General features: G+C 38.1%; 1 protein-coding gene across 1 annotated transcript; it reads left to right on the top strand.

The window, feature by feature from the left end:
• The first annotated feature begins 2,905 nt into the window (after nucleotides 1-2,905).
• LOC140245402 (uncharacterized) lies at nucleotides 2,906-12,511 on the top strand. Its single transcript, XM_072324978.1, has 4 exons — nucleotides 2,906-3,643; nucleotides 7,312-7,821; nucleotides 10,468-11,013; nucleotides 11,968-12,511. The coding sequence occupies exons 1-4, from the start codon at nucleotides 3,232-3,234 to the stop codon at nucleotides 12,027-12,029; spliced, it is 1,530 nt and encodes a 509-aa protein (XP_072181079.1). The 5' UTR covers nucleotides 2,906-3,231; the 3' UTR covers nucleotides 12,030-12,511.
• Nucleotides 12,512-13,624: the final 1,113 nt, after the last annotated feature.

Here is a 13,624-nt window from a genome sequence, read left to right as displayed (position 1 = left end):
TTGGAGATGTGAGTTCAGAAAATGCAAAGTATATATGAAGAGAAACACACCAATGAATAGCGAGTCAGCAATTTAGATGATGTGGGTATTGTCGATAACTTCTGATTGTGTTTTTGCTCATTGTTTTTTGTGAAGTACTTAGTACTTATTTATGTCAATCATTGTCGGAAAACAAGATAATAGTTACTTGTCTGTCTCGTTTGTTCATCGTGCCTCGCATAGGGGCCAATTACTCATCCAAACAGGGAGGTGGAAGTGATCCAAAGGAGCTTGACATAGCGTGGAACTCCATACTTTGCCCATGGAGCTGCAACACATGTGTTGAAGCTCCATGCTATGCCATTACCTGGGTCTTCCTGCTAACGAGGGTATTTCACACCCGCTGCTTGAAAATTTCGATTTATTGGAAGTTTTATTTGTGTTTTTTTTCTAATTAACTGTTCAGAATGATTGTTATTTCACCCACCTGTATACTCAACATAATATTCAATCCTTGGAATCCAGTCTACAAGGCTACATTGCATCCGATTTTGACAAGCCGTTTTTGTAAAATGTCTTTCCTCATATTTGATGTGTGTGTGTGTGTGTGTGTGTGTGTGTGTGTTCGATCATGATACAATAAAACAGTTTGTCACTGGAACTATTGTATGTGGGTAGAGTGAATTCTCCACGCCTTGTGCTTTTCGGCTTGAGTGAAACAGGTCTCTCATGATGAATATTACAATCTCTTGACTTCTTCTAAGGATAAAGGAATATTGACCGCGGATTTCTACGATACAAATGCTATGTCAATGAAACATGTTTAGCGCTTCCAACTTATGTAGTTGTACACCTTATAGAGTTAAATGATGACCAACTTTCCTTTCTGTAGAGACAATGCTCGTAATACGCCCTGATCACAATAAATCTATCAATAGAGATGATTAGCTGTGCAATGCCGAGTAAAGTCCAGTATACTCACGGTACACAGTTCAAATATACTTAATGACATTTACATACATAATAATGCTGTGTGACAACATGCGTTTTCCTCTTGGACATTATTTAAAATGAAGTTGGTAGATGCGTAAATATTTGCATGTAAGTTTAGTGTTGGGTATGACTGTGATTTCGCACACTTATTGTTACACCATTCGGAGAAGGTACACAGATGAAGTATAAGGTCGTAGTTTCAAGAGAAATGCGCTCCGTCTTTCCTATAACGTGAGATATTCAAGTGGGAAGATATACATTTTCTTTGAGGGAGCCGGGACTTTGTTCCCTATTATACTCCACCGTAATGACAGCAACTGAGCTGATTTAATGATTTAGAGAATTACATTTCGAGAATAATTAGCAAGATTATTATCACATGAGTGACAACAGCAGTAGTAGTTAGCTAAAATGAGGTTGATGTTTTCTGAGAATATGAATAAGGAAATTATCCATTGTTGATCAAAATAATGTAGGCCCTATTTCTGTCACAATACGGATTGACCGTCGCCTGTCGCATTTGGTAAAGCTCTGTGCTGCAAGCCCATGTGTATTGCCATTAACGTTGTTCTGTGTGTTTCTATGCGACTTATGACGTCATCCCTTTTGCCGTTGGCACTTGACGGGGACGAACAAATATTCATTTCTTCACTACAGAACTCCAAAGTCACTCCTCTGTGACTTTGGCTAGCTGATGAGCGTCCTTACGTATTCAATTAGCGTGCACTTCTTCTTGCCTCCACCTGCTCTGTGTGATTAGTGCAACTCATGCGAAACACAGGACGAAGCTCACTCAAGTGATTGATAACTTTGTTGTAAACAGGTGCCCAGGTAGTTAAAGGGTAATTATTATTCACCTACACCGAACACATCTCATATTTCCACGTCCACTTTCAATGCACGATGATGCATTATACTAAAACTCACGCAGTCGGATTCTCACAGAAAGTAACAATGTATTTTTGATTTGTTGTAGATTCACTTCATTTTGTGTAAAGTGCTTTGCGTTTTCTGATAATGTGATGACTCCATGCCACTGAGTATTCCTATCGTAAAGTGCCTATGTTACAAGAAAATGAGTTGAAAGTAAGAGACTGCTTCAATTCACTAAATTGATTTTTTTTTTTTTATTTGCAAGGTAATTGTAGACTTGAGTAATTCTTATTCAGAGTTTTAGGTAAACCATTGAGGACTGTAATATCATTTCTTATTGACGAGTTAATGTAACGAAACTCTTAACAGACAAAAGACGTTATTGTTCGCGTAGTATAAACGTGTGATAGCAAAGTCAAAGTGGGGGCACTGCATGGCTTAGTGGGTGAGACCCTAGATCTCTCAAACGGAGGTCCCGAGTTCGAATCTTGCCCAGTGCTTACGCCGTCGGACGCGATGTTTACACCACGATGCTCTCCTCGAACGAGATATTTATACTACACAACTTTTGACTCCAGTGAATAATAAGTGTACATTGCTAGTACATATGATAAAAGCACTTTTTGCCATTCACGTATGAATATCCTTTGAACGTTTGAGTTACAAGGGAAACCACAATGTAAAATAGATCTAAGAATACAGAGGTCTTAACAGTGACTAGAAAACACACACAGGATCAGGTGTAGGCCTATTACTTTTCTGAGGCAAATAGAACCAGTAGAAATAACCTGCATTTTTGTTTACGGCAGAATAATGACCCTGCAGTTATAAACAGAGCTTTACTTCATCATTTCAGCTCTTTATCCGCAAAATGGATGCTGTTGCCCAATACCGAAAGCTACTCAGGATTCAATAACTTATTTGGGTCGTTTAATGAAGGCAAATACTCCGGAGCGCAAAAGAAGTCAACACACTGAATAATCTCTCTTTGTCATTCTATTTCTCTATTTCTGTCACAGATTAGGGAGCGTCAAAGCATACGGACTACCAGGACTGTCAAAGAAATATAATCTCCCAGTCAGGAGACTTTCGATACAAGGGGTGAATTCTCCAAGATTCAAATCTCATCTCAGAATCCAGAAATTTACGTCTGAGGAGTTGAAGCGATTATGAAAAGCTAAAAGCCCCTGCTGTTTGCCGCTCTCTCGGTTTATTAGTGTATGGGTAGAGAAAGGAAGCAGCACATCAATCAGGTCACATTGGAAATGAGCACTGGCTGACCGCAGCTTCTACTACTTCGGACTAGCACTCGACGACCATCGCTGCAGACCCGCATCCGACTCCTCTCAAGTCTATAAGCGTGTAGAATAATCAGACGCCAGCAGTATGGCGTCCCCCAACTCGTCTAATGTTGGCATCGATGGAACGGAGCATTCATCAGTGAGCCAAGAATCCGTCATCCCCGCACAATCACTGAAAGAGATGTCACTCAGTGGATTAAATGGAGACACGTGTCATTCCTCTAAGACGGAGGATTCGCAAACACAACGTTTACCCCCAGACGAAGTTACAGAGGAACCACCCAAAACTCGACTGTCGTGGGGACAGGTAACGGAAATACCAACAGGTGGTACCTCTTCGGAGACAAATTCATGCAAGTATGAACGAAGTGGTCTTCCACTCGGAGGTGCGTCCAGCAGTGGAAACCCATGGCAAGTACGATCCACACAGAATCCTTCTAAACCCTTTGTGAGGCGGCCCACCCCCATGGTTCTTCGGGTTCCAAAGTCTGTAATTGGTAAGTAAACTGTGATTTTTTGTCCAATTCATATTGATTCTTCGTTTTTCTCTAGTTGTATTGGTCACTCGCATTACGGACAGTTTGCAGCATAATATCGCAAAACACAACTAGCGTTTTGTAATGTTTACTAGCTTGAAGATTATTCTAGTGTGATTGCATGCATTCTGTAACGCAAGTCGAGGAAGTATACAAGTTCAAATATGCGGGTATGATAGGTGTTACAATAAGGCGAGTGCACTCTTTGTTCAGACCGCTGTCACATTTCCTGTTTTAACATGATGGGTTCAAATGTCACTAACAACATGAACTTCTGCGAGAGCCGCTATATTTCATTCAATGTAATTTGCCATTACATTCTACAGTTATGATTAATTCCATCAAAATGAAAGATTGACTCGTGCAACAGTCTGTAATAGCTTACACGAACACATGAGTCTATTACTTAAATTCCCTCCTTTCCTGCCATAGCTTACCACTCAACAGCCCTTCTGACAATACATCGGTAGGTTGAAAACCAATTTTCACACGTAGTGGTCTCTGAAATCTGAACTGTATATTGTTGGGAACGGAGAGCGTGTACAAAATATTCTTGCAGGTATCATGATGCTGTAAGTCATACAGGTGTCCAGTGAGTGAGATTATCCCAGAGACAGTCTGTAGTATTTTTTTTTGTTCTTCGTTAGAGAGAAGGCACTGCTTGCATGTAGAGAGTATACAGAGAGTGACGTAAAAGCCCCAATAACCTCTAGTTACGGTACAACTTGGGTGGCTAGTTTGAAGCAAAATATTTGTAAGTCATGGAAAATGTATGTGGGAAGTGTCGAACTGGATCATGTCGGAGATGTAATGTATTCGCAGATTTCTTGCACTTCCTGGTGCTGGTTTAATGCTTTATCTAAATTGTTTTTCTACATTGATGTTCATTGCTCTGTTTTTGCATTATTTGTGAAATTGTATTAACAGAATTGTATTAACAGAAATTGTATTAACAGAATCATGCATATCCCTGTTATTCCCTGTCGCATATTAAAACAATATTTTGTACTTTCTATTTTCAAACTATTCAACACGTCATAAAAAAAACCTTCGTTTGTTTCTACATTATACATCTCCCTCTTCTGAACTCGAGACTTTCACCAAAAGCGACGCCTTTAGGTCATATTTGTGATAAAACCTACTAACTTGGTGAAATGCGTATCAGACAAGAAACATTGTTGCCACACTTGCCAGATTCTGCTGCGTTTATTTGACATGTATTACGTCCGACGGGCAAGAGGTTTTGTAGCCACTAATATGGCGCCGAAGTTGCAAGTGTAACGGAGAGCCACATTACTCCTCTTGTTGTATCTGCGCGACGGCTATCTAACTGAGTATTTGGGGTTCTGCCCTGCGAATCAGCGTCTGATGATACTCTATTATTGGATCGCATGTATTCGTATCTCTATTTGTATAATGTATCCTCCAGTCAGGTTAGCCTTCCCGAATTACCGCATTTGCACTAATTACTTAATGCATGCATGTGAGGACATCTTGTTACCAGGCCTGAAATTGGCATTCCGCCTCGACGCAACCATCTCCGCCTGCTCTACGTGGTCGTGGACTTAATCCCTCTTATCTTAATTCCTCAATAAAAGGTTTCCAGGTTTCCTGCGAATATATAATGAAATGCATCACCAATTTGATAATTCACCCAACTTTTAAGGGACACATTTGTAAAACAATGCGTTTGACTTCAGAACGCAAGTAATTATGTATGTATGTATGTATGTATGTATGTATATATATATTATATATTTATATATAATCAAATAAAGAAACAAACTGGTAATGCACTTTTGGTCAATGAAGCATGAGTTTATTCAATTCAAATTTTCGGCGTCCTACGCCTTCTTCAGGAGTCTTGACAATGACTGTATCAAAACAAAGCAAAACAAAAATGCATTACCAGTTTGTATGATATATATATATATATATATATATATGTTCATCTTGGAATTTTCCACGTGTTGGACTTCGAATGTTGTAATTATTAGAAGAAAGAGTCTCAAGTACGCCATGGATCCAACGATTACAAAAAAAAAAAAAAATTTATTACAAAATTTTGTAATAAAAATTTTTTGTAATCGTTAGATCCATGGCGTACTTGAGACTCTTTCTTCTTATATATGTATATGTATATATATATATATATATATATATATATATGTATATATATGTGGTTATATGTATATATATATACATATGTATATATATATATATATATATATATAATGTGAGATTTCGATCCTGACCGCGTTGTCTCATTGTGGAGCATACAGTGGAAGAAATCAAATTTGAGGCGGATGTTGCTCTCTACTTTCCCTGTAAATGTAATCGAGTTTTCAACCTGTCGTGGCCTTCATCAGGATCTACCACATTACAATAATTGTCTAGATGGCATAATGTGCCGTGATGTAACTAAAAGAGCGATATTACTTAGCACAATATCGTATAATATATATATATGTATATATATATATATATATATATATATATATATAATATAAGGATAATGATATCAGTCTTCTGATATACTGCCTTTGCACAAACCACTTCAACACAAAAATGCAATCTAACATCATCTCATCAACAGAAACGTAGCAGTGTATCATACAAAATAAAGAAAAAACATAACTAATTCAGTTCCTGTATCAAACTTCCAAAATATAATAATCATATTTTGCCATCATTGTAAACATAATATAAATGTATATGAATATAATATATTGAATATATATATATATATATATATATATATATATATATATATATAGTGAGAGATCGACCCTTACCGAATTACTACGCGGTATCACATTGTGAAGCATAGCTTAGGTGGAAGAGATCAAGTTTTAGGCGGACGTTGCTCTCTACTTTTCCCTTCAATCAACCTTTCGGCCTGTAATTGCCTTTATCAGGATCTACCAAGAGAACATTTTATAATGATTATTGTCCATATGGCATAATTTGGCATGATATATATTAAATGCAATATCCTACAGTGGAATATCATATATTCTAACAAGATGATACTAATATAATTCTTGTAAAATATTACCTTTGCACAAATTAATGAAATACGTCAATACAAAGATGCATACAGGTAATATTTTCTCGTCAACAGAAATGTGTTGTGTATCATTCAAAAATAGATTCAATTCCTGTATCATACTTCCGAGGTACAATAATCATACTTAACCATCATTTTAAACATGAAATATATAAGGTTGTAATGTTTGTGTGCAAAGGTGATATTACAGAAGAATTATGTCATTATCAATATCTTGTTAGATTATTTGATATTGCGCTGTATGATATTGCACTTGTTATTTCATGACACATTATGCCATCTAGACAATATTCTTTTTTTTATTGTTTTCTCTTGGTAGATCCTGCTCAAGGCCATGGCTGGTCAAAAACTTGATTGAAGGGAAAAGTAGAGAGCAACGTCTGCCTCAAACTTGATATCTTTCTCATATGTATGCATATACAGTGTATACACTGTACTGATGTTTGACTCCAGTATGAAATATATTAATACATGTACCAGTTTAGTATGTGCTTCTTGTACATCGTGTGAATTCTGCCTCAAAGATATGAATCTGGGTATGTTTTTTTCCCCTGTATAGGAAATGATTTGACAAAGATGAGCTCTTTTGAAGAAAATGAAGAAGAGAACGATGAGAACAATGGGGATAACTACCAGCCTGTTTCTTCCATGGACTTCAAAGACAGTGACACGATGATCGTGGAAGATATCGAAGAAGGGAGTTTGCAGGGTTCCAGTCTTCCCGTTCCACAAGATCTGCCTGTAAAGCCTGGGGTAGATGAACACGTAATAGCCAGTCAGCGCAACTTGAATGCAGACAGTCCAACCGTCTTCATTCAAACAGAATTTGGGAAACAGATGTCTCTTGACGAAGTCGAAAATGATGAAGGAGAAGATGATGACGACCAGGAGGATGAAGAGGACGAATGCCAGGAAGAAAATCAGTTCTTGTCGCCCTCTAACTCCATGACCTTTGGGAAGGCTGATCCGCCAAAGACGAATACTCATGTGCAGACTGTTCCTCACCAACCGCGAAAATTTGTTCGGAGGGACACCCCACAAGCTTTGAATATACCGGAGACCGTAAGACGTATGTGTTTATGCCGTGGCTCATTATTTTGCTGTCACCATAAAGAGCACGTACCCTACGTATGAAATAACCACTTGTATTCGTTATAAAAGTGTGAACTATGATGCTCATGAAAACTTTTCGAATTATCAATCTAGAGAAGGTATTATATATGATGTGTAAACTATACATGTAACTTGCGACTGATTGACAAATTGCCTTACATCGACGCAAATTTCATGAATTTGAATTATTACGCAATACCCGCTGCATACCAGAAGGAAAAGAACCAACACTAGCTGTCGGGCAGATCGAAGCTCGGTGGTCTAGTGGATGAAACGCCTATCTGGAGATCAGGAGGTCAAACGTTCGAATCCTGCTCGAGCATGTTCGCCCATGTTTCCTTTGTCATGGCTACAACTAAAACAGTGATCAATTCATTGCTTGTTTACGTCGGTTAGGGCAATTTGTCAATCAGTTGCAATAAAAACAACGTAACGGAAGAATTTCGTGAATTTGAATAACGCGTAACATTGCAATCAATATTTATACTTTTTTTAAATGTATGCTATGGTGAAGGAATGTCGTCTAACCCGGGCCATTGACCCTATGCTGAAAGAATACTTTTAACAAGACATGATTTCGATGACATTGGCTTAATAATTGTCCAAGATCATAGCTTGGATGTGTGTATACGGAACTCAATTTGAAGAGATTTAAATTCCTCATAGTCTTTCCTATTTAGATGGAGACTAGCTCCTCCAAATTCCTTATATGACGACTGATAGATGAGAGTAAACACTAAAGCAATACCGCAGTGCTCGGTGATTTTGCGATATTTTAATAGCCGGGTCTTTACCGTTAGTGTAAATTCGGTCACCGTTTTAATACTAAATACAATAATTTGAATCACTTACTTTGGTATTCAAACTAAATTCAATATATCTCTAGTTATTATTCTATTAACTCTTCCTGCTTTTCCTTGTATAAGAAACCTGACATTGTTCCCATCTGAAAAGACCAACACTAACTGTTTTGGTTGTTTCTGTATAACAGTCCGCATGACAGATGATTCCCTGTCCAACAGTGAAATGCTCAATTCCTTATTGCAGTAGTCTCGTATCCTTGTCTAACCACAGATAAACTGTGAAACTGTCTGAAGTGGGTCCATGTTCGGCTTGAACCGAACATGGACCCACTACACATCGACTTTCATTGCTCGATAATTCATTCATGCACCTCTGTCGGTCAAAAGCGTCACCAGAACACTTTGATCTGCTCATGACCGCCGCCAGCAAAGCTATATGAAAATAAGACGGCGCTTTGACAAATCTATAAACTACATGCGCAAAAGATACTAATGCTCTTAAATCAAGAAATAATGCATGTGCAGTTGTAGGGCTTATTGATTTTTATTTGCGAAATGCGCTTACATGGTACTTTACATGAAAAAAGAGAATATTTTGGCAGGTTGATTGTGATTTGTATTCTGATTTTTCCCATTTTTCGCACATTGTTTCAGAGTAAACACGGACAGTAACGATAGAAGACATGTATGTCTCACCATTAAGAAACGTTACATCCGTGTCTAAAATTGTCCACTTCAGTAATTACCAATTTTGCGGCACAAAATTTTGCCTGTCTTCAGGTTCGCTGCTCCCATCATTGGTGTTTATTCAAAGGAGCTGAGTCTGCAAGGCACCTCAGCCAAATGAGACCGAAATTTGGGAAACATACATATAATTTTTTTTTTTCAGAAACGATGCACGATCACACAATCGTCATTGTCCAAACATCTGAATGTACTCATTAAGATGCACATAACCAGGTGGCGGTGGTAATAGGATAAAAGAAAGATCTTCGTTATTAGCCCATTTATGTGTAGTAGGTCCATGATTCGAAGAATATTGGATGTGGATCGAAATGTAATGGCACCAGCATACTTTTTTCAGGAGTACGCCCATTTCACAATCGCCTCTCCTATCGTTTTTGTGCTGTACATGCAAATATGTTTTATTAACTTGACTTGCAAGAAAACCTGAACAAACAAACAAAAATTCATTGAAAGCAAGAGATTATTAGGCAGAGGGGTGAAGATATGGGTATGTGTTTGTTTGTGTTGTTGTTGTTTTTTTTTTTATTTGTCTCCCTCTGTAAAATGAAACATAACTAACATAACAATGTCGGAATTTCGGAGCTTGGGTCTGTGTTCCAAGTTCATCGTGCATGTCACTACGTGCAACCAGGGATAAGCCCGGTGGTATAGTGTCGCTGCCGGAAATCAGTAGATGACTGATTAAATTCCCGCTGGTTTCTTTTCTCAGACACGTTTGTCAAAAACACATTCTCGCTCAAAATTTCATAAACACATTTTAGTATATTTATCAGAACGGTCGTCAGCGTTTCTCTTTGAATTTGGTCAAGAGCAATTGTGTAGACCTACCCACCGCCACAGAAACAAAAAATCTTATACATGTAATACAGAACAAATCAAGGTATGAATGTTTACTGCTTTTTTAGGGCATGATAGAGTAACAATTTGGTCTATAACGTAAACAGTATGGGGATATTTGTATCAAGTATCATAGCTTTTTGATTTGGACGTTTATATGTCTTGTTCTCATTCCGTACTATAACAGCATTGTTTCAATGTGAATGTTTACACAGGTTTGGCAGCTACATCAGTGGCTGAAGAGATCGTGGAGGAAGAGGAGGAAGAAGATGTGGAAGAGAAGGAAGACGATACAAATACTGCACACCAAGACCAGACTTCTGTGCAAAAAAGTGAGATCCCAAAATCTTCAGAACTATCTGGCAGCGACGGAAGTCATGGTAGCCATTCTTCCAATAAAGATAACAGCTCAACGGGAGAGAAGGATTCAAATAAAAATCCTGTCCTTCCGACTTGCAGGCATGACGATAATGTGGTGAAATGTGAAAATAACAATCCCGAGGCTCCTTCGATAGATCTCACGAACGGGGCCAGAACCACCACCGAGTCGAAAGACAGTCTGGTTCCGAAGAGTGATTACCAATCCCAGTTCAGAGAAAGGGAGAAACAGAGCCGCTTTAAGAAGTCAATGTCTGGTGAAAAGAAGGATGGAAGCAGTAGTCCTTCGTCTGTGAGGAGAAAGGTGTCACCACATCACACCAAGATTCTGACAAGACAACCAACTCCAGTGCATATTGACGTGCCCAAGCATTTACTTTCTGGTAAGCTGATTCCCACTCATAGCATACATATATAATAACAGACATTAGCGGTTGTCCAATGGCCCGGGGCCAGTGAACATTGATGTTGGGCTACCAAAGTTAAAAAAAAAGACTTGCTTTGATTGGCCGAGTCGGGCAAGTAAAATTCAAGATTGACTGATGCGTTTCCTTTTTTATTTCGCGCTGATCATTTCTATTTCAGCCCTCCGAAATTTCAAATTTAAAGACTTAAGTGGCCCTCACTGGCCACCAGAGAAAAAAGTTAGTGTCTAGCCCTGTAACCACTTGTACTATGTAACTATATAATCATAACCGTCATTCAAGTCCTCCTGCTTGTATTTACGACTGGTAAGATAAGAAATGCGTGTGCAGCAAGTGCCTGTCTCTTCATTGTACTAATGGTATCGTGTAATATACAGACATTATAATAATAATAATAATAATAATAGTAATAATAATAATAGTAATAATAATAATAATAATAATAATAATAATTATTATTATTATTATTATTATTATTATTATTATTATTATTATTATTATTATTAAATAATAATGATAATAATAGTGATAATATGGTCTTATTTACCCAAGGGAGCCTCTTCAGTGTTGCCACTGCTCTACCAGAGGGCCTTGCTATTATCATTACCCTAGCGTTGCCTGGTACCCATTTATACACCTGGGTCGCGAGGTCGCGAGATTATTAAACGGAATGAAAAAACAAACAAACAAACAAACAAACAAACACGGTATTGCTCCCACCCTCCAACTAAGGATTTGTGAAACTGAAGTGTGAATGTACGCAGGACACTGTTGAATACCAGGCAGTGATAGCTCGACATCGCATCAACTAGTACATCGCAATTCTTAAGTTTTAACACTTATTGTACATGTATTTGCAGAAGCTCTGGGGTAAATGTACTCTTTTAATCTGTCTCTACTTTCTCTATATAGAATCATTCAAGTCGAGTGCTCCACCTGCATTTCTCGAAGAAGAGGAAGGAGAGGAAAACTGAACCAGGCATGATCTACATAGGCCTACAGGTTAATCGTTGGAATGGGTCGAAGTTCATCTTTCATTTTGACCGTTTGGCCTGTTGATGATATTCAGATGACTTTATGGAATACCACTTTTGTTTGCTGGTAGTTCGTAGCATGTCTACAGTTTGATGTTTGATAACTGCACACAGCTTTCAGTAGCGACAGTCGATGGAACGTAATGCTCAAGAAGACGATTTGCATTGTGGGAATGTAGCAATGGGAAAATTGTACGAGTTCAAATTTTTACCCTGTATTCTACTATCTTTCGGATTGAAGTAGGCATGTTTGTTTGTTCACTGATGTATTAGTCTTGCGGAGAGCCAGTATACATTGAGTTGAGACAACTATAGCTGTGCACCGGGACCAGAAGATATGCATGTTACAATGAATGGTATTCAACATACGAAATCGAGAGCCCACCACGAGGCGCAATTTCTAGTGGATTTTGTAAGTTTGTAACGTGACAAGACTTAAATTATCGGTGCAGAAATTACCTAAGTGTTCCATTAGCTATCGATGTCCTCTTGAATTGGTAGTGATTGATCGCTGTTATCCCATGCAGTCTCCTCGTTTTCAAGTTGATAACAGGAGTAAAAACAATTTTTTTAAATCTCTCATGTTGCTACGAATGATGCTTGATTATAAGCAAACGATTAAAAAAAAAGAAGAAAATCATAATTATGTCCCTTGAAGATTCGAAGAAATAACGTTTCACAGCACTTAATACCAGGGTAAAATGACCAGCGTTTATGAAAGAGTTGTGTTTGTATTATGACATCTAGGGGTTTTGAAATATGAATGATATTGCAGTGTTTTTAACACCCGTGTTCTACTTTGCGCTGTATAGGACGACATTATTTATGCCTTGTCGGTCGAGATTTTTGAAATTTAACTTCAGTGGGCTAGAAAGTGGATTAGAACTACGATGTTTATGATGACTAATGTACACGTAAATAATGTTCGAGAGGTTTTTTTGAAATTCGATCAGTACTCATAGAATATGTCGACATTTGGATCTGAACAATGAAAAGTAATTCAAACAATATGCACTACCCACATTATCAAAACATGCAGGCCGTTTCTGCATCGTAAGCGACTGCTCTCAAGCTTTACATAATCAGGGGTCAAGTTGGTGTTTGGAATTAGCAGAAGACAAGATGAAACCAGACACAATATCATATATTATCAAAGAAAGAAATTTCAAAACCAACTTTCAAAACCAACTGTCAAACTGTTGAAACCGTTTCCTTATACACAATACAATTCAACCAGTGTGTCGTTGGTAGTTCCTATGCTTTAACCCTGAAAAGGCCGGAGGATGAATCGACCCCCCCGACATTTTCCACGACCATTCCGCCGCGCGATTTCTATTTTGACCGCGCCGCTCGCTGACTTTTTACTCTCGCACATCTTATGACACCATTTTCACGAAAATCGGGTATACCGTTACGACGCGGCACGACCTTTTAATACATGCTTGTCAGACCGAAAATGGCTCAAAAACGTACAAAGTGTACAAAGTCTATGCAAATAGAGTTTTCTCGCCTTATTAAAAAAGATATGATTATTT

The sequence above is a fragment of the Diadema setosum genome, chromosome 22, assembly GCF_964275005.1.
Source record: "Diadema setosum chromosome 22, eeDiaSeto1, whole genome shotgun sequence".
Lineage (NCBI taxonomy): Eukaryota > Metazoa > Echinodermata > Echinoidea > Diadematoida > Diadematidae > Diadema > Diadema setosum.
Note: the sequence above shows the minus strand (reverse complement) of the source record. Positions and strands in the feature narration are given on the sequence as shown.

What these genes read in the sequence shown, in the direction of transcription:
- LOC140245402 (XM_072324978.1), top strand. Translation starts at nt 3,232, where the DNA reads ATGGCGTCCCCCAACTCGTCTAATGTTGGCATCGATGGAACGGAGCAT. An exon ending in GGTTCCAAAGTCTGTAATTG is followed by an intron (nt 3,644 to 7,311) that starts GTAAGTAAACTG and finishes TCCCCTGTATAG; the next exon opens with GAAATGATTTGACAAAGATG. An exon ending in TATACCGGAGACCGTAAGAC is followed by an intron (nt 7,822 to 10,467) that starts GTATGTGTTTAT and finishes ATGTTTACACAG; the next exon opens with GTTTGGCAGCTACATCAGTG.